This window comes from Oncorhynchus kisutch, linkage group LG18 (assembly GCF_002021735.2).
Source record: "Oncorhynchus kisutch isolate 150728-3 linkage group LG18, Okis_V2, whole genome shotgun sequence".
Classification (NCBI taxonomy): Eukaryota; Metazoa; Chordata; class Actinopteri; order Salmoniformes; family Salmonidae; genus Oncorhynchus; species Oncorhynchus kisutch.
The window spans coordinates 45,157,605-45,179,669 of record NC_034191.2 but is presented as its reverse complement, the minus strand read 5'-3'; the positions used below and the strand labels follow the sequence as shown (position 1 = coordinate 45,179,669).

At 41.1% G+C, this 22,065-nt stretch overlaps 1 protein-coding gene across 4 annotated transcripts in view; it reads right to left on the bottom strand.

Moving 5' to 3' along the window:
* Nucleotides 1-19,100: 19,100 nt before the first annotated feature.
* Nucleotides 19,101-22,065, bottom strand: part of LOC109909714 (sodium channel subunit beta-3-like) — a 42,841-nt gene continuing 39,876 nt past the window's right edge. The window contains exons 6-7 of one of the 4 annotated variants that reach the window (XM_020508725.2): nucleotides 21,002-21,067; nucleotides 19,101-20,351 (exon numbers count right to left, since the gene is read on the bottom strand). In XM_020508725.2, coding sequence (XP_020364314.1) covers nucleotides 21,004-21,067 — 64 coding nt within the window. In that variant the 3' untranslated portion in view covers nucleotides 19,101-20,351; nucleotides 21,002-21,003. Of the gene's footprint in view, nucleotides 20,352-20,978; nucleotides 21,068-22,065 lie in introns of all 4 variants that reach the window. The other 3 variants (XM_020508723.2, XM_020508724.2, XM_020508726.2) reach the window with 3 other exon arrangements.

Genomic DNA, 22,065 nt, shown 5'->3' with positions numbered 1-22,065 from the left:
TTTGATTTGATTTAGATTTGATTACTGGTAGTTGTTTAGCTAGCTAACTTAGCTAGTTAGCTATCTACATAGCTAGCTAAGTTAAAAACAGAAAAATAATTTGATTTACCCCAGTGTACCATAGTAGTATGTTAGCAGGTAGATAAATGAAAGTTAGCTAGCTAGCTAGGTGGCTTGCAGGAAACCTAACTTGCTTAGCTAGGCACCGTATCTGTCACCTGCCCTGTTGGCACTGGCATCGGCTGTAGCTGAGCTTCTAATTTTAGCTAAATCCAACTCTTTGTTTCGAATCCACTTCACTGTATTCTGGTTGAAACATGTATGGTTGAATGACACCATTTAGCTAATAGATGCTCTATCGTCAAATTCGTGTAGATGAGAAGAATCACGAGTCAGTTCTTTCAGCTTTGCCCCAAGGATTGTTGTTAGAGTCCACCTCTTTTTTTGAAAAGCGGGGGCCAGAGCACGATGCACTGCCCAACACATATTGTAGTCTTTCAGAGACTGGAAAAACAGTGTCTGCTGTTAGGAGATGTGAATCTGCCAATAGGAACATCGCTGAAAGACGAAGGACAACCATATCCACGCCCACAAAAACATATAGTGTGATTAGTACAGCATAGAGCCTTCGCAAAATGCCACAAAGCAGAACTACATGTAGTTTTAGGTCTCGCCTCCCCATCGATACACCGGAAGCCATCGTAGGGTGTATCATTCAGCGTGCAAAGCCCTAACCTGCCCTTCCTCCTGGGCAATTATGCGTGAAACACATCTAACTGTTCTAGAAATGGCTCCGATATGATGAAAACAAGTCCAGATTCCCCCAGGGTGAAATTCCCTTTTAATGTACAATGCCCTGCAGCATTGCCCGTGGCATTGTATCTGACTGCAACAGGAAGCTTCATATACACTGAGTGTACAAAACATTAAGGACACCTGCTCTTTCCATGGCATAGACTGACCAGGTGAATCCAGATGAAAGTTATGATCCCTTAATGTCACTTGTTAAATTCACTTCAATCCGTGTAGATGAAGGGGAAGGAGACAGGTTAAATAAGGCTTTTTAAGTCTTATTACATGGATTGTGTAAGTGTGCCATGCAGAGGGTGAATGGGCAAGACAAAATGTTTAAGTGCCTTTGAACGGGATATGATAGTAGGTGCCAGGCACACTGGTTTGTGTGTGTCAGGAACTGCAATGCTGCTGGGTTTTTCAAGCTCAACAGTTTCCCATGTATATCAATAATGGTCCACAATCCAATGGACATCCAGCCATCTTGACACAACTGTGGGAAACATTGGAGTCAACTTGGGCCAACATCCCTGTGGAACGATTTCGACACCTTATAGAGTCCATGCCCCGACAAAGTAAGGTTGTTCTGAGGGCAAAAGAGGGGGTGCAACTCAATATTAGGAAGGTGTCCTTAATGTTTTGTTCACTCAGTGTATGTTCTCCCTATCAAATATAATTTATTGACAGGTGTCTATTATAGTGTAATCCTACTTTATTTAAAGGCGCTAAGGAACAGAATTGACATAAGTCATTATTTACTTAGCTGATATGATGGACTGTCACTTAGCTGATTCCTCAGAGTTTTCCCAATTCATCACTGTCTCTTTACTACAGGACCGTTTGTTTCAAGGGCAGAGTCTCTGATGTAGAGTTTTGTAGATTGACCGACCAACCTATACACTAAGATGTAGGCAGCATAGATGTCAAGATGTTCGATTTTATTCAAATCAAATGTTATTGGTCGCATTCACATTTTTAGCAGAAGTTAGTGCGGGTGTAGCGAAATGCTTGTACTTGGAGCAGTCTTGGAGAACTTGGAGAACAAAGGGTCCAATTAAGGAAAGTCGTATTTCTGGTCAAAATGCTGGTAAATTACTGCCAATCTAATATCCCAACGTTTTTTTATGGCTGTATCTAATAGTGCAAAGGATGTTCTGAGCAAATAATGTGAGAAATAACACACGAGAAAAGAAATATTGCAAAGTTGCTAAAGAGCCACGAACAGGGTGACCATGTCTATCGGCGCCATCTTGTCCAACAGGCTTTCTATCCACTATCCTAAGAGTTAGCCTGGATTCAAACATCAGTATGCTTTTCATAAAGAGGAAACGCTATCGAAGAGATTATTTTAAGGCTATTGGATGAGAGCAGCCTGGCTCTCAGATTCACATATCAACTATCCTATATTCTCTCTATTTTTATCCTTATTCTTCCTCAAACATTTGTATAGACTCTGAGAGGCAGGCTAATGACGCATCTATAAGGAGCTACCTGCAACTTGAAGCATGAATTTCTGTTAAATATTGATTCCTTCCTTCATATTAATAATTGTTATCGTTCTAGTTCATAATGTTGCAACTCAGACCACATGGAATATGTTATCAGAGACAAACCGACCATGCTATACAGGGTAAAGAAATCAACACCATTTTGTTGCACCATACTGCACTTACTGCACTTAACGTCCTGTCCAGAGGATGTACTTGTACATCAAGCTGCCTCACGCTAAGAAAACAGGAAATAGGCTGCTGGCTTATGGGCCATTCTGTCATTGACAAGGCTATTTACTTACTATACTGCACTTGTCAATTGCTCTCCATCTCTTCAATGTCAGTCTTAGGATGGCATACCTACAAACACTTGAAAAAAAGGGGTGCGTTCGTTTTACCTCACCTGGTGCAACACAGTTTGCACTTTAGGACCAGTTAAGGAGGGCTCATTAATAATACATTGAGGTGAGGGAAGGTGATTCAGGAAGTATCACACAGGTGAAATAGCATGAACTGTAAGCATACCTCACATATTCAAACCATATGGCCATACATGTATGCATTCAAATTTGTCCTACAAAATACTGAAGTCAGAACAGGCTTGGATACTAACCCAAAGTATAATGTGAAGAAGAGCTATCTATTGTGAAAGTATTTACGGCTGTATGAATACAAAGCAGAAAAATGCAAAGAGGCTCTTGGGTAATTTACACCCAGAGCAGGACCTTTGATATCCATGTGAGTGAGATAAGCAGCATTCTCTTAGACACAACTTAAATTCACTGTTAACCACAAAGCATTCTCTACTCCACAATTGCTATCAAGGGCATTTGGGAATATTTAATGGAAAACCGACTCCCATATATTTACATATTCCATTATTTAGATTTAGTTCAAATTCTTACTTAATTCTTATCTTTATTTGCAGTACTCGCGTTAAGTGGAGTTTGGCTGTGTACCTTTAGGTCATGACAGGATGGTGCCGAGAAGTATACATTCGGTATTCAGCTCAAGTAAGACATATCCTTCTTTGAACATGTTAGTTTATCCTTGGGCTTTCTCTGCAGAAGTGAAAGGACAGTATAATTCATTATGTGACTGGAAAGAGTAATGTGTTTAGTGCCTGCCAAGCGGAGATAGAAAATAACAAATGCTCTATGACTCTTGACTTCTACCCTCAGTACAAAATTAATTCCACACAAGGAAACACTTTGTCTTTCATCAAGCCAGTATTCAGGAACAATTTGCGACGAAATTCGTTTTTTCCTCCCATCATTTCAGAACGGTAAAGGTCTATAGAATTATCTGTCTCCATGGACTGGACACACAAACACACACACACGCACACATAGGCACGCACGCAGGCACAGACACACAAACACACACAGACATAATCAGTTGGTTTCTGATAAGCTTTCATTTGTTTGGGGGAATAAAAAACTGTGACTATTTAATTCAATGATTAAATAACAGACATTTGGGCTTTGTATCCAAAGCCAAGATATTTTAAGATTAAACTTGAATTATTTCACGTCAATAGAGGCCATAATCCAATTAGTCTATCCATCTATCATTTAGGCAGGCTATCGAAATAAACAATATCAAAGCAAGAAGAATCTCAGACAAACAAACTTCTGCACTCTTGGGTTGGCTGCTTTGCTCCAAGTTGAACTTAAACTTAACCTTCTAATTCAATAACATAGGCAGGTTGTTCTTATAGTGGTAGATGCAACTTCTTTGCACCAAAATGTTCTCTTAGCTTCTCCTGTCACTTGCCCTAAGCCAAGACAGATAAGGTCATCTTTTTCCTCCGGTATTGCTTCTGGAATCTGAAAGCAGTAGAGGCCAAGTAAATGATCCAATGTGTTCATTAGCAGGCTTTTCCAAATGATCATTTAAAACAAAGGAAAATGTTTGCATTTTAGAACAAAACTGGAAAAAAACAGCTATGAAAATATTTTAATAATGCAAACATGTCGAAGAATTGGCCGTGCAACGCTAAACATTGGGAAGGCTGTAGTTATTTAGCTTTATGCATTTCCCAAACTAATTGGTCCCTCAAGGGTTGAAGAAATGTGTTTCAACACTGTTTAAGCAATCACCTAACAATGTGCATTTAACAAACAAGGACTTGGTTGAGGTCAAGTAGAATACAAAATTTGTGTGGTCATTATCTTATTGTAATTATTATTAACATTATTCTCATCACGTTGAACACACATATGGTCCTTGGGTTTTAATTAATTAAACTTTGACCTTCAGTGATGAGAACTGGGGATAGGCCTACGGGCAGCGTGTCTTTAACGTTGAAGTATGACTTGTTATTTCTCGTCATGGGCCCTAATTCAATTCTGGATTTAGGAATTATTGAAGTTGTATTCAAGAGGAGTCAGAGATAGGCAACTTTTAGAAATGTGGTTACCCAAAGGTAAAATCATATGTCATTGATTGCGTCTGATTGCATCTAGCCTCACCTTGGGTAACTGTCCTCATGTCTGCTTTATACAAAAGTGAAAGAATGAATTCGTACTCAAAGAAAGTTTCCACACTTTGTATTAATATGTTGTATGTTAATATATGTTAATATAGCTTATACTACTGTTCAAAAGTTTGGGGTCACTTAAAAATGTCCTTGTTTTTGAAAGAAAAGCTCATTTTTTGTTCATTAAAATAACATCCAATTGATCAGAAATACAGTGTAGACATTGTTAATGTTGTAAAGGACTATAGTAGCTGGAAATGGCAGATTTTTTATGGATATCTACATGGGCATACAGAGGCCCATTATCAGCAACCATCACTCCTGTGTTCCAATGGCACGTTGTGTCAGCTAATCGAAGTTAAGCATTTTAAAAGGCTAATTGATCATTAGAAAACCCCTTTGCAATTATGTTAGTTCAGCTGAAAACGGTTCTTCTTTAGACTAGTTGAGTATCTGGAGCATCAGCATTTGTGGGTTCGATTACAGGCTCAAAATGTCCAGAAACAAAGACCTTCCTTCTGAAACTCGTCAGTCTATTATTTTTCTGAGAAATTAAGGCTATTCCATGCAAGAAATTGCCAAGAAACTGAAGATCTCGTACAACGCTGTATACAACTCCCTTCACAGAACAGCGCAAACTGACTCTAACCAGAATAGAAAGAGGAGTGGGAGGCCCTGGTGCACAAGTGAGCAAGAGGACAAATACATTGGAGGGTCTAGTTTGAGAAACAGACGCCTCACAAGTCCTCAACTGGCAGCTTCATTAAATAGTCCTCCCAAAACACCAGTCTCAACGTCAACAGTGAAGAGGCAACTCCGGGATGCTGGCCTTCTAGGCAGAGTTGCAAAGAAAAGCCATATCTCAGACTGGCCAATAAAAATAAAAGATTAAGATGGGCAATAGAACACAGACACTGGACAGAGGAACTCTGCCTGGAAGGCCAGCATCCCAGAGTCGCCTCTTCACTGTTGACTTTGAGACTGGTGTTTTCACGCAGTCTCATCTGAGCAGTTGATGTTGAGATGTGTCTGTTACTTGAACTCTTAGGCTGGTAACTCTAATGAACTTATCCTCTGCAGCAGAGGTAACTCTGGGTCTTCCTTTCCTGTGGCGGTCCTCATGAGAGCCAGTTTCAGCATAGCGCTTGATGGTTTTTGCGACTGCACTTGAAGAAACTTTCAAAGTTCTTGAAATGTTATGCATTGACTTGCCTTCATGTCTTAAATTAATGATGGTCTGTCATTTCTTTTTGCTTATTTGAGCTGTTCTTGACATAATTTGGACTTGGTCTTTTACCAAATAGGGCCATATTCTTTATACCACAACTACCTTGTCACAACACAACTGATTGGCTCAAATTCATTAAGAAGGAAAGCTATTCCACAAATGAACTTTTAACAAGGCACACCTGTCATTTAAAATTCTTTCCAGGTTACTACCTCATGAAGCTGGTTGAGAGAATGCCAAGAGTGCACAAAGCTGTCATCAAGGAAAAGAGTCAAATCTAAAAGAGTCAAATCTAAAATATATTTCGTTTTTTTGAACACTTTTTTGATTACTACATGATTCCATGTGTGTTATTTGATAGTTTTGATGTCTTCACTATTATTCTACAATGTAGAAAATAGTAAAAAATTCAGAAATACCCTTGAATGAGTAGGTGTATCCAAAGTTTTAACTGGTACTGTATCGGCAGGGTAGCCTAGTGGTTACAGCGTTGGGCTAGTAACCGAAAGGTTGCAAGTTCAAATCTCTGAGTTGACAAGGTACAAATCTGTCATTCTACCCCTGAATAAGGCATTTAGTTATTTCCTAGGCTGTCATTGAAAATCAGTATTTTTTCTTAACTGACTTGCCTAGTTAAATATAAATAAATCATCAGAAGGCCCAACAGGAAAGCACCAGCAGATTGTGCACATTTACAGTTAGTGTAATTTAAGAATGTGGAATCCATCCTAGGTCTCAGGTGGGGCTAAACATATCCCAGTAATTTAGCACGTCGCTAACAGCCAGGTGTTCATTTCACTAACAATGGAGCTACAACGTCAATCAGAGCCGACGCCAGCTTGGTTCTCTAATCACGCATGATAAAGCAGCCCCAGCCATTGGTTCACTGTGCATCTTGACTTGTTAATGCTCTTTTTATTTAAGGCATCCCTTTGTGCAAATAATCAAAGATGTCTTGTGTTTGAAGTGCAGGTGAATGAAATGGTGGTGAGGGAGAGGGGGCTAGTAGAAAGTAAATATGGGTGGACAGCCTTTTGGTTCATTCATATCTCCAATTTTTTTATGGGGAGAGATGATAGAGAGTCAACATAGTATGGTGGCCCTAAGGGGCAAACCAGATTTTGAAATGATAGACAGAGATCCCTCTTTTGATTATATCTTGTTGGAATGAATCAGTCAAAATATCAGAATAGACCAAATAAAATGTTTCAACTTTCATTTCATGCTCAATCTTGTTCTTTGAACAGGAATATCTATATCTCCTGTCTTTGCAGGAAACAGAAAGAACCCAAGGACATGTGTCTGTGGTATTTCACAAAGGATAAGGGAACATAAAGGATAAGAGAACACCTACAGTATTTCTGTGTTTTTCACCATATAACAGAATTATGTGTAGGTGTAGAGAAAAACCTGCCACAATATTGTGTATTTACAATACTTATAGGGAAGTACAATAGTGTCAATATGTCTATTTGAGAAACATGATGCAATGCAACCTCGGAACCATGATAGAGGACCATGACAAATGGCAAATTCCTTCCAAATGGGTTGTGGGCTTGTGGCCGAATGATCATTCATTCAGCCTTACAAAATAAAATGTTATGGCCTCAGCATGTTTGTAAGAATGTTGGAAGCTGTGTAAGTGACAAACAGCCAGGTGGTGAAAAACCAAGGTTATTACTTTTGCTCATTTTCAGTGCTCTCCAACCAAGTTGCATGAATTGAGGAACAAGCTGAAGTGAAGAGAAAATTCAGCAACTCTTGGAGGACAGTGGAAGTTGCTAAAACAGCTTCTTTTTTGTTCAAAACGGTTGCATTGGACCTTATTTATCTCAATATCAAATCATTTCTGGGTAACAATTAAGTACCTTACTGCTATTTATTCAATTAAAATGGTAAAAAAATATTTAAAATAATGCTTCTTAGCAAGGAGCAATTCTCAATATATAATTTTGCTAGGACTGAGTGGTCTGAGTGGGGAGAAAAAACAGAAAACTAGCTGTCTATTAAATAATTTGCCACCTGGTGATGTCACCAGGCAGGCCAAATCTCCATCCCACCAAAACAGGCTGAAATTTCAAACGTCTTTTTAACCAGCTCTTACACTAAAAGGGCATTATCATAATGTTCACAATTTCACAGTATTATTCCAAACTCACAGTGTGGAAATATATATATATATATATATATATATATATATAACACAGGAAAAGCAACTTCACTGCACTGGGCCTTTAAAAGTAAGACATTGATTTTAGCCCTCAGTCTTCATTTGGTGTTTTGCTCATTTTCACTCACTTTAGCTTATACAGTACTTGTAGAGTGTAGTACACAGTGGCTTTGACGCATATGAACTTATAATAAGTACAGGATATTCCAAAGGTGTCCCAAACTTAATTAACTTACTTCATACCTGTCAAAACCATGGACCCCCTCACACTCAGAACTGTTTAAGATGCCCTTGTGACTTATTAGCCAATACACGGCAATTATAAGTTTGATCAAATTACGGCAATAACAAGTTAGATCAAATTAACTTAAGCCCTCACCTCTGAAAATGCAGTAATTTGCATTCTTTCAAATCAGATTGACGTTGTTTGGATTTGAGAAGAGCTTCTGTGGGTGCTCTGTTGACTACTTAAGCATCATTTAGTGTTGTGCTGCAGACAGAGAGTGCTTACTTAAACATGCTGGCATTTTTGCCTGTGGGTTTCTCAAATCAATTCAAATTGTATTTGTCACAGACACATGTTAAGCAGATGTTATTGCGGGTGTAGCTAAATGCTTGTAGGAGCTAGAAGCAGAGCTGCCCTATCTGTTGGCGCCATCTTGCATAGCCAGACACTTTGAAGATGTCCAGGCCAGGGGAGATGTGACGAGGAAGAACATCAACGCTTATGTTGTCTATTTTATGGAGTCCTGGCAGTCTGGAAGAGTCAAGGAAATTCATGAAAACATTTTCAAGTTTCAAAATCGAGTTGAAAACATTCCTAGTTGAAAGCCCACATCTGCTTAGATAATTTGAAGGAGGAAAGGGATTTCTTAGTTACTGAAGAAACATGTAAAAGAGAGACTTAAAAATGAATGTCACCAATACATGAGAGGCTGCAAATTCTCTCTAGGCAAAAATGTCCTTCTGCTTTCATATTTTACAAAAGTTCCCTCCCAACTTCAGGCAGTTAATTCACTTTGGAATGTATGTTTTTTGTTGCAGTTGCATACATTATTTATCTTCAATTAACATTTCAGAATTCAGTTGTGCAATGGTAAAATTTAAATGGATCCAATGCTTGTGGATCTCTTACACTCAGATGTATTCCTAATTCTCACTAGGCTTAAAATTCCCTTCGCATATAGTATATTTCCAAAAAGGTTGATTTTTATCAAACCTTTAAGAAGAGTATCATTGTTTAGCCAGTATCACACTTTGGCTTAGATAGGGGTACATTCACACACACAGGGTGGGGTGTATACTCCAAACAATAACATAAAATCAGCAAACGTAATGAGATCATAGGGTAGAGGAAGGCTTAAACCAATTGTTTTCTCTCAACCTGCCACCCATACCAAGTCACAATTCCTTCAGTAAACAAGTACACTGCCCTCCTATGGCCCTAGAACCATATTACACTGTCTCATCCCATAACTAACATCAACTCAGACAGAACTAATGCACTCAAATATTCTAGGCCTAAATATTAAATAGGGGCTAAATATATTATTTTGTCTTCCCAGTTTTTGTCAATCAAATCAAATCAAATGTATTTGATCAGCTGATATCTCAAAGTGCTGTACAGAAACCCAGCCTAAAACCCCAAACAGCAAGCAATGCAGGTGTAGAAGCACGGTGGCTAGGAAAAACTCCCTAGAAAGGCCAATACCTAGGAAGAAACCTAGAGAGGAACCAGGCTATGTGGGGTGGCCAGTCCTCTTCTGGCTGTGCCGGGTGGAGATTATAACAGAACATGGCCAAGATGTTCAAATGTTCATAAATGACCAGCATGGTCGAATAATAATAAGGCAGAACAGTTGAAACTGGAGCAGCAGCACAGTCAGGTGGAAGTTGAAACTGGAGCAGCAGCATGGCCAGGTGGACTGGGGACAGCAAGGAGTCATCATGTCAGGTAGTCCTGGGGCATGGTCCTAGGGCTCAGGTCAGTTGAAACTGGAACAGCAGCATGGCCAGGTGGACTGGGGACAGCAAGGAGTCATCATGTCAGGTAGTCCTGGGGCATGGTCCTAGGGCTCAGGTCCTCCGAGAGAGAGAAAGAAAGAGAGAAGGAGAGAATTAGAGAACGCACACTTAGATTCACACAGGACACCGAATAGGACAGGAGAAGTACTCCAGATATAACAAACTGACCCCAGCCCCCCGACACAAACTACTGCAGCATAAATACTGGAGGCTGAGACAGGAGGGGTCAGGAGACACTGTGGCCCCATCCGAGGACACCCCCGGGCAGGGCCAAACAGGAAGGATATAACCCCACCCACTTTGCCAAAGCACAGCCCCCACACCACTAGAGGGATATCTTCAACCACCAACTTACCATCCTGAGACAAGGCTGAGTATAGCCCACAAAGATCTCCGCCACGGCACAACCCAAGGGGGGGGCGCCAACCCAGACAGGATGACCACAACAGTGAATCAACCCACTCAGGTGACGCACCCCCTCCAGGGACGGCATGAGAGAGCCCCAGCAAGCCAGTGACTCAGCCCCTGTAATAGGGTTAGAGGCAGAGAATCCCAGTGGAAAGAGGGGAACCGGCCAGGCAGAGACAGCAAGGGCGGTTCGTTGCTCCAGAGCCTTTCCGTTCACCTTCCCACTCCTGGGCCAGACTACACTCAATCATATGACCCACTGAAGAGATGAGTCTTCAGTAAAGACTTAAAGGTTGAGACCGAGTTTGCGTCTCTGACATGGGTAGGCAGACCGTTCCATAAAAATGGAGCTCTATAGGAGAAAGCCCTGCCTCCAGCTGTTTGCTTAGAAATTCTAGGGACAATTAGGAGGCCTGCGTCTTGTGACCGTAGCGTACCTGTAGGTATGTACGGCAGGACCAAATCAGAGAGATAGGTAGGAGCAAGCCCATGTAATGCTTTGTAGGTTAGCAGTAAAACCTTGAAATCAGCCCTTGCTTTGACAGGAAGCCAGTGTAGAGAGGCTAGCACTGGAGTATTATGATCAAATTTTTTGGTTCTAGTCAGGATTCTAGCAGCCGTATTTAGCAATAACTGAAGTTTATTTAGTGCTTTATCCGGGTCGCCGGAAAATAGAGCATTGCAGTAGTCTAACCTAGAAGTGACAAAAGCATGGATTAATTTTTCTGCATCATTTTTGGACAGAAAGTTTCTGATTTTTGCAATGTTACGTAGATGGAAAAAAGCTGTCCTCGAAATGGTCTTGATATGTTTTCTTCAAAAGAGAGATCAGGGTCCAGAGTAACGCCGAGGTCCTTCACAGTTTTATTTGAGACGACTGTACAACCATTAAGATTAATTGTCAGATTCAACAGAAGATCTCTTTGTTTCTTGGGACCTAGAACAAGCATCTCTGTTTTGTCCGAGTTTAATAGTAGAACGTTTGCAGCCATCCACTTCCTTATGTCTGAAACACATGCTTCTAGCGAGGGCAATTTTGGGGCTTCACCATGTTTCATTGAAATGTACAGCTGTGTGTCATCCGCATAGCAGTGAAAGTTTATATTATGTTTTCGAATAACATCCCCAAGAGGTAAAATATATAGTGAAAACAATAGTGGTCCTAAAACGGAACCTTGAGGAACACCGAAATTTACAGTTGATTTGTCAGAGGACAAACCATTCACAGAGACAAACTGATATCTTTCCGACAGATAAGATCTAAACCAGGCCAGAACATGTCCGTGTAGACCAATTTGGGTTTCCAATCTCTCCAAAAGAATGTGGTGATCGATCAAAAGCAGCACTAAGGTCTAGGAGCACGAGGACAGATGCAGAGCCTCGGTCCGATGCCATTAAAATGTCATTTACCACCTTCACAAGTGCCGTCTCAGTGCTATGATGGGGTCTAAAACCAGACTGAAGCATTTCGTATACATTGTTTGTCTTCAGGAAGGCAGTGAGTTGCTGCGCAACAGCCTTCTCAAAAATGTTTGACAGGAATGGAAGATTCGATATAGGCCGATAGTTTTTTATATTTTCTGGGTCAAGGTTTGGCTTTTTCAAGAGAGGCTTTATTACTGCCACTTTTAGTGAGTTTGGTACACATCCAGTGGATAGAGAGCCGTTTATTATGTTCAACATAGGAGGGCCAAGCACAGGAAGCAGCTCTTTCAGTAGTTTAGTTGGAATAGGGTCCAGTATGCAGCTTGAAGGTTTAGAGGCCATGATTATTTTCATCATTGTGTCAAGAGATATACTACTAAAACACTTGAGCGTCTCTCTTGATCCTAGGTCCTGGCAGAGTTGTGCAGACTCAGGACAACTAAGGTTTGGAGGAATACGCAGGTTTAAAGAGGAGTCCGTAATTTGCTTTCTAATAATCATAATCTTTTCCTCAAAGAAGTTCATGAATTTATCACTGCTAAAGTGAAAGTCATCCTCTCTTGGGGAATGCTGCTTTTTAGTTAGCTTTGCGACAGTATTAAAAAGGAATTCCGGATTGTTCTTATTTTCCTCAATTAAGTTAGAAAAATAGGATGATCGAGCAGCAGTAAGGGCTCTACGGTACTGCACGGTACCGTCCTTCCAAGCTAGTCGGAAGACTTCCAGTTTGGTGTGGCGCCATTTCCGTTCCAATTTTCTGGAAGCTTGCTTCAGAGCTCGGGTATTTTCTGTGTACCAGGGAGCTAGTTTCTTATGAGACATTTTTTTAGTTTTTAGGGGTGCAACTGCATCTAGGGTATTGCGCAAGGTTAGATTGAGATCCTCAGTTAGGTGGTTAACTGATTTTTGTCCTCTGGCGTCCTTGGGTAGGCAGAGGGAGTCTGGAAGGGCATCAAGGAATCTTTGTGTTGTCTGTGAATTTATAGCACGACTTTTGATGTTCCTTGGTTGGGGTCTAAGCAGATTATTTGTTGCAATTGCAAACGTAATAAAATGGTGGTCCGATAGTCCAGGATTATGAGGAAAAACATTAAGATCCACCACATTTATTCCATGGGACAAAACTAGGTCCAGCGTATGACTGTGACAGTGAGTGGGTCCAGAGACATGTTGGACAAAACCCACTGAGTCGATGATGGCTCCGAAAGCCTTTTGGAGTGGGTCTGTGGACTTTTCCATGTGAATATTAAAGTCACCAAAGATTAGAATATTATCTGCTATGACTACAAGGTCTGATAGGAATTCAGGGAACTCAGTGAGAAACGCTGTATATGGCCCAGGAGGCCTGTAAACAGTAGCTATAAAAAGTGATTGAGTAGGCTGCATAGATTTCATGACTAGAAGCTCAAAAGACGAAAATGTCATTTTTTTTTTTGTAATTTGAAATTTGCTATCGTAAATGTTAGCAACACCTCCGCCTTTGCGGGATGCACGGGGGATATGGTCACTAGTGTAGCCAGGAGGTGAGGCCTCATTTAAAACAGTAAATTCATCAGGCTTAAGCCATGTTTCAGTCAGGCCAATCACATCAAGATTATGATCAGTGATTAGTTCATTGACTATAATTGCCTTTGAAGTAAGGGATCTAACATTAAGTAGCCCTATTTTGAGATGTGAGGTATCATGATCTCTTTCAGTAATGACAGGAATGGAGGTGGTCTTTATCCTAGTGAGATTGCTAAGGCGAACACCGCCATGTTTAGTTTTGCCCAACCTAGGTCGAGGCACAGACACGGTCTCAATGGTGATAGCTGAGCTGACTACACTGACTGTGCTAATGGCAGACTCCACTATGCTGGCAGGCTGGCTAACAGCCTGCTGCCTGGCCTGCACCCTATTTCATTGTGGAGCTAGAGGAGTTAGAGCCCTGTCTATGTTGGTAGATAAGATGAGAGCACCCCTCCAGCTAGGATGGAGTCCGTCACTCCTCAGCAGGTCAGGCTTGGTCCTGTTTGTGGGTGAGTCCCAGAAAGAGGGCCAATTATCTACAAATTCTAACTTTTGGGAGGGGCAGAAAACAATTTTCAACCAGCGATTGAGTTGTGAGACTCTGCTGTAGAGCTCATCACTCCCCCCAACTGGGAGGGGGCCAGAGACAATTACTCGATGCCGACACATCTTTCTAGCTGATATGCACGCAGAAGCTATGTTGCGCTTGGTGATTTCTGACTGTTTCATCCTAACATCGTTGGTGCCGACGTGGATAACAATATCTCTATACTCTCTACACTCGCCAGTTTTAGCTTTAGCCAGCACCATCTTCAGATTAGCCTTAACGTTGGTAGCCCTGCCCCCGGGTAAACAGTGTATGATCGCTGGATGATTCGCTTTAAGTCTAATACTGCGGGTAATGGAGTCGCCAATGACTAGAGTTTTCAATTTGTCAGAGCTAATGGTGGGAAGCTTCGGCGTCTCAGACCCCGTAACGGGAGGAGTAGAGACCAGAGAAGAATCGGCCTCTGACTCCGACCCGCTGCTTAATGGGGAAAACCGGTTGAAAGTTTCTGTCGGCTGAATGAGCGACACCAATGATGTATCAGGGGAAAAAATTATCCAAAAGGGGATCATTCAGAGCCCTGGAGATACTTATTGAATAGAGATAAATAAATGCATTTTTGGGGAGAGGGATTGAGGGATTGTCACTGCAGTCTCTGAGCTGAGTCAGGTGTGAGGAGTCAAGTTTGGCTCATTAAGGGACTTAACAACTTAACGCAGCGCTTTATATTCGAGTAAAAATTTGACTAAATGAACAGTTTTATTCAACTAGGATACTTTACAACAGTGATGAGACGAACTATAACAATAGCTCTACTTACCATTGTTAATTACTTCATTGTCCGTAAAGTGATTCAATGACAATAGTATTTTATAATAAGTTATGAAACCTAATATAACGCATTTAGGGTGGGCCTTAAGCCTATAGCATTATAATATACTATTGTCATTGAATCACTATGTAACTTGGTGTTTTATATGAAATAAAGTTATGAAAGTTATGAAACCTAATATAACATAACGCAGTTAGGGTGGGCCTTAAGCCTTTTTTTTGTATTACACTAGAGGGAGACAAAGACCATTGATGTTTTAATTGACATGTCATCTTGTTCTTCTGTAACTAAATTGAGAGTAAAATGATAGTAAATTGAGAGTAAAAGTGATAGGAAGAAGCATTGGCAGAGCACACAATGACACATTTGTTATGTTATCACTAAGTTCTGTTGTTGCTATTATCAAATAAAATAAAATATTTGGATAATGTTATTGTGGGTATAGCAACATTCTTATGTTCCTAGCTCCAACAGTACAATAATACCTAACAATACAAAACAATAAACGCAAATCCCAAAACATTGAAATAAAGGAATAAAGAAATATAGAAATATTAGAACGAGCCATGTCAGAGTTTGGAATTTAAATATATGACGGTGTGTAGACAGTATATGAATGGAAAAGGTGTTTACAGCAGTAGGTATATAGTACATATGGCAGCAGTCTGTAAAGTTCAGGGCAGGGTACTGCCGGCTAGTAGTGACTATTTATTTAACAGTCTGATGGCCTGGAGATAGAAGCTGTTTTTCAGTCTCTCTGTCCCAGCTTTGATGCACCAGTACTGCACTTACTGTACTAACGTCCTGTGCAGAGGGTGTACTTGTACATCAAGCTGTCTCACGCTACAGAAACAGGAGATAGGCTGCTGGCCTATGGGGCATTCTGGCATTGACAAGGCTATTTAAAATAGATAAAAATGACCATATATTTTGTTGTTGTAACGGTAGTAACAATAGCAATGCTATATACAAGGAGTACTGGAGTCGAGTCAGTATGCAGGGGTATGAGGTAGTTGAGGTAACTGAGGTAATATGTATATGTAGTTAAGGGTAAAAGTGACTAGGCAATCAGGATAGATAATTAATAGGGGTCAATGTAAATAGTATGGGTAGCCATTTGATTAACTGTTCAGCAGTCTTATGGCTTCGGCGTAGAAGCTGTTCAGGAGTCTTTTGGTCCCAGACTTGGTGCTCCGGGAACCGCTTGCCATGCAGTAGCAGAGAGAACAGTCTATGACTTGGGTGGCTGGAGTCATACACATTACCCTCTGTGGCGCATTGCGGTCAGAGCAGTTGTAATACCAAACAGGGATGCAGTCAATCAAGCTCACATCTAATTTTATTTGTCACATGTTGGCGAATACAACAGGTCAAGGGCAGGCAGAGGTCAGTAATGCAGATCAGAGTCAAAAGGTACATAACGGCAGGCAGTCTCAGGGTCAGGGCAGGCAGAGGTCAATAATCCAGGGTGGTGTGACAAGGTACAGAACGGCAAGCAGGCCCAGGGCAGGCAGAATGGTCAAAACCGGGAAAACTAGAAAACAGGAACTATAGAAAAAGACAGGAGCAAGGGGAAAATCACTGGTAGGCTGGAAAGACAAAACAAACTAGCAACAGACAAACAGAGAACACAGGTATAAATACACTGGGGATAATGCTCGAAGATGGGCAACACATGGAGGGGAGTGGAGACAAGCAGGTGAAACAGATCAGGGTGTGACAGTCGTTGTTGTTGTGTAAAATGTTAATGAATTGCTGTGAGGGATTGGCAATATTCCAGCTCCAATAGAACATCTAGCATTGTTGAATACATTTCTGTGATAAATGAATTTATTTCAGAGAAGTAACAGCCTGGTATAATTATAAAGTATTGAATGTGGGTCACAATAGTGGGTTGTACCCTTTGGGAGATAGAAAATTACAATGATACACTTGTTAAACAGAAGAGGAGGGAAAAGCATTACTGGCTGAATAAGGTGCAGCATACAGATAATGAAATGTTGAACGTTCATATCAATGATGTAGGTTTATGCTTTAGGGTGCATTACTAGCTAGGGTTGTGATAACCCTGTACTGTGTAGTCATTATCTTCATGTCTGGTTAGTGCATGACCCGCACAACTCTGTCATCATGGCATGGTTAAATTGAAGACAACCAATCTGCTCTCTGCTCGGGGCTTGCCTGGGTTGCTATAACGACATATGCTATATCTGTTACCGGTGGCCCCAGAACAAGAACATGGTGGTGGTGAGATTGCTCTCCGAGGACTGCCCCCCCCCCCCCCCCCCATCCTAAGGTGCTTAACACCAGCTGTGCACTGTGGGAGGAGGATGGGTGGTACAGATGGATGGCTAAACCCACATAGATATGGCCTAATTCATTCACACCCTACCTCCTCAGTCTCAATAGTTTCGTGCCACCACCCCCAGTCTGGCACCACCCCTAGTCCCCAGTCAAGACATGTCATCAAAACCTTGTGGGTGGACTAGTCACATTGTATCTATAGCAAATGGGATGATGCTCCTTTTCCCTGTGGTATTCGCTAATCAGGCAATAACTAAATAGTTCTATTTTATCTGTTATGTTTTTGAGGTATCTAAAAAAACTTTACAATACCTTCCTCTGTTATTAGTCACACAATCAGTGAGGAGATTGACAGACAGACTTGCACAAACACTTATCGAGTGTTTTAGCATTTCATTGAAATGCGACCTGCTTGTCTCGTCTCTGTGCCAACTCTGTAATCAAAACATTTTCAAGATGAATGTTGAAGGACTTTACAAATTAGATAAGTAGTCCTTTAATAGCTCAATATGGAGATACAGTGTATAAGAGATACAGTGACATACAGAGCATTCGGAAAGTATTCAGACCCCTTCACTTTTTCCACATTTTGTTACTCCACAGCCTTATTCTAAAATTAATTCAATTATTTCCCCTCTCATCAATCTACACACAGTGCCCCATAATGACAAAGCGAAAACAGGTATTTAGTCATTATTGCAAATGTATAAATAAAAAATCTGAAATATATACATTTGCTATGAGACTTGAAATTGAGCTCAGGTGCATCCTGTTTCCATTGATCATCCTTGAGATGTTTCTACAACTTGATTGAAGTCCAACTGTGGTCAATTCAATTGACTGGAAATGATTTGGAAAGGCACACACCTGTCTATATAAGTTCCCACAGTTGACCAAGCCAGGTCGGAGGAATTGCCCGTAGAGCTCCGAGACAGGATTGTGTCGAGGCACAGATCTGGGGAAGGGTACCAAAACATTTCTGGAGCATTAAAGGTCCCCAAGAACACAGTGGCCTCCATCATTCTTAATAAATGGAAGAAGTTTGGAACCACCAAGACTCTTCCTAGAGCTGGCCGCCCGGCCAAACTGAGCAATCGGGGGAGAAGGGCCTTGGTCAGGGTTGTGACCAAGAACCTGATGATCACTCTGAAAGAGCTCCAGAGTTCCTCTGTGGAGATGGGAGAATCTTCCAGAAGGATAACCATCTCTCCAGCACTCTACCAATCAGGTCTTTATGGTAGAGTGGCCAGACTGAAGCCACTCCTCAGTAAAAGGTATATGACAGACCGCTTGGAGTTGGACAAAACGCACCTGATGGACTCTCAGACAATGTGAAACAAGATTCTCTGGTCTGATGAAACCAAGACTGAACTCTTTGGCCTGAAGGCCAAGCGTCACATCTGGAGGAAACCAGGCACCGCTTATCACCTGGCCAATACCATCCCTAGAGTGAAGCATGCTGGTGGCAGCATCATGCTTTGGTGATGTTTTGAGGGAAAGATGAATGGAGCAAAGTACAGAGAGATGCTTGAAGAAAACCTGCTCCAGACCTCAGACTGGGGGAAGGTTCACCTTCCAACAGGACAATGACCCTAAGCAAACAGTCTAGACATGCAGGTGTGGCTTCGGGACAAGTCTTTGAATGTCTTTGAGTGGCCCAGCCAGAGCCTGGACTTGAACCCGATCTGGAGAGACCTGAAAATAGCTGTTCAGCTTCGCTCCCCATCCAACCTGACAGAGCTTGAGAGGATCTGCAGAGAAGAATGGGAGAAACTCCCCAAATACAGGTGTGCCAAGCTTGTAGCATCATACCCAAGAAGACTCAAGGATGTAATCGCTGCCAAAGGTGCTTCAACAAAGTACTGAGTAAAGGCTTTGAAGACTTATGTAAATGTGATGTTTCAGTATTTTATTTGTAATACATTTTCAAAAATGAGGGAAAAAAACTATTGAATCAATTTTAGAATAAGGCTGTAAAGTAACAAAATGTGGGAAAAGTGAAGGATTCTGAATGCTTTCTGAATGCACTGTATATAGTATGATTGTACACAATTCATACACTATAGAAGTAGGCACATATGAGTCTCATTTTAAATTCTACTGTATATTAAAAACAAACAATCTCACCAGCCAGTATATGATTTAGCATGGTTTAGAATGATCAAGAATTTGGCTATTGGTGCGTACAGTAGTTGTATTATGCAGCATCATTGTTTTGAATGTCTTAAGATGCCATTGAATAAACTTGATGTCATAAAACACTGAGTAAAAAAAGCCATATTGTTGATGTGAGTAAAAGATATAGGAATCTCTGGTACCAATTACTGTGACTTTGTACTGTGACCATTTTTTTCTTCTTCTTCTTCTTTTGTAAAATAGCCTAGTCACTCTCTATGATCAAAATGCACAACATCTGCTCAATCCAGGTTCTCTCGGTGGAAGAGAATTGAACTTAAAGAGGAGCCTCTGACCTAGAAGGCCAAATGGAGCCTTGGAGTCACACTAAGAACCAGCGAGAGGACTCCGTGTTCATATCATAAACCACAGTCATACTGTGCATGATACTGTGCATTTTACCAAACAACTTGAGTGAAGTAAACTTGAAAAGCTATGCCATCCAATTTCTGTAAAAAGATAACGACGAGACACCGGTCGCATAAGAGCAAAACCTTGACCCATAATCTCGTCGTTTTCTATCAGTAGAGTAAAAATGAACTGAAAATAATGTACCAGAAGCTTTTATGTGCATCCAATGATGTGCAGTGTACCATTTGAACAACATTTCACACATTTAAAGTATAAGTAATTTGCTTTGAAGCCATTGGTTGATCCTCTGCAAGCAGTAGGTTAAATTTTGTTTCTGTGGGTGACATTCAAATATCATAAACAACTTACTAAATCATCAAATCACTGCTGTCTGGCACATAGTGGTTCAGAGTGAAATAAGAAGGGAGAGTATACTTGAGCATTCAAGTGTTTGGCTAGCTCACACCACAAGACCAAGACAAAGGGGACTCTACTTGGCAGGTTTCCTGGTTGCTGAGAGGCGTTGCGACATCTTCACTGAATGTTCCCTTCAAAGAGTTCAGTCTGTATCGTCAGGTGACTATGAACTGCTTCATACACCATTGGTCAGTACCTGAAATAGAGGATAGACTAAGTTGCTTGATGTGTTGAAATATTCAGATTAGGTACAACAGTAACAGATATTCTAATACCGATTCAGAAATGTAAAACAGTAACTTGCGAGAAACTTTCTTCCACTTAAAAAAACCCAGAAAGTACCACTCTCAGAAAGTACCACTGTGCCTCACACAGCCCCTTAGCAATACTAAGAATACACGTCTCCATCCACTGTTCTGAGAACACAGCGGGGGGCATGTTCAAAGTGTTCACAGGCCTCATTTCTTTCGCTGTTGTAATCGGGCCACTCTCCCTTTGAGAACGACACTTACATCAAGTACCAAAGAATCTCACGTGGAGAGTGGATTTCTTATATAACTATTGTATTCACCTCTCATTATTTTCACTATTAGGTCGACTTTTAACATTAGTACTAGTGCTATGAGTGAGAAAGAGCTGATGGTAAATGGGGATAAAGCACAGAGATGAGTGGCTGAGGAAGGGAATGTTCTTACTATGGTGTGAGTGAGCAATGTCTTACGGAAGAAAATGGGGGATGCAGTTGCAGCAGAAAGAGACTCGTGAGTTGAAGTGGAGAGTGATTTTCTGATCGAGATCAGATTGAGAGGCACATTCAAAATACCGTACTGGTGTTGAGACAATCACTTTTATTCTGTAACTGGAACACCCAGGTTCTCTTTATTTTCTGAGGGAATGGCTAGGTAGTTTGTCCTGTAGATGGGTACAAAAGAGAGGCAAATCTAAGATCCTGTGGTGCATCCATGGAGCACCATACTGTGAACATTTCATTGGGCCTTTCTTATTGAACTCTGTCAACGGAAAACAATTGAGACAATTGCAAAACAATTTAGACAATTGGGGTAACTTACCATTGGGAATGTTACAGTTTATTCATTCATGACAACAACAATACTGAACATACTGAACATAAGCCTGGACACTGACTAAGAAACATGACATCGATGTCTTTCAACTTTGCTAATAGGATTCCCACAACCCAAGAGTTAGCCTATTTCCTAGCCATTATTCTACAAGAAAAAAGTATTCAAGTAAGAGGAGCAGGTCAAATGAAAGTGGGGAAATGGTAGGAAATCAGTAAATCACACTTGCAACTGGTGGGGGATCATCCTGTCTCCTAGCCAACAGTCCATGATTGATGTGATTTAGGATCAGTAATGCATGCTACAGATCCTTTTAAATGGATGCATTATCCTGTACTGTTGAACCGGCAGTCAGATACACTACATTATGGCTGGCTGCCATCAGTGCGCCTCTAATGTTTATCTGCACAAACAGCTCAGTGCCCATCTGCGTCCCAAATGGCACCCTACTCCCTATACAGTGCATTCTTTTTTTTAACCAGCGCCCTAAGTCCTGTCGGCACTAGACCGGACGGAGGTCACGCCTTGCAACACACCACTGGTGGTTAAACTTACTGTGGTATTCTTGGGCATAGGGTCATTAGGCATTGGCTCTAGACTGAGTGCAAAGAGTTGTCTATTTAAAAATCATTTTCGGAAAACAACTGACACAAGCCATGTAAATGTAGCAGTGTACACTCTCTTCATTTGTTCAGAAGTGCATTATTTTAACCCATTTCCTCAATCGATGCCATCAGACATTCTCTCAATTTCCCAAGTAAGTTCTGTGTACATCTATCCTGCACTACTAGTACTTCCAGTGTAAGGTACAGGAAAAGTGTCATTGGA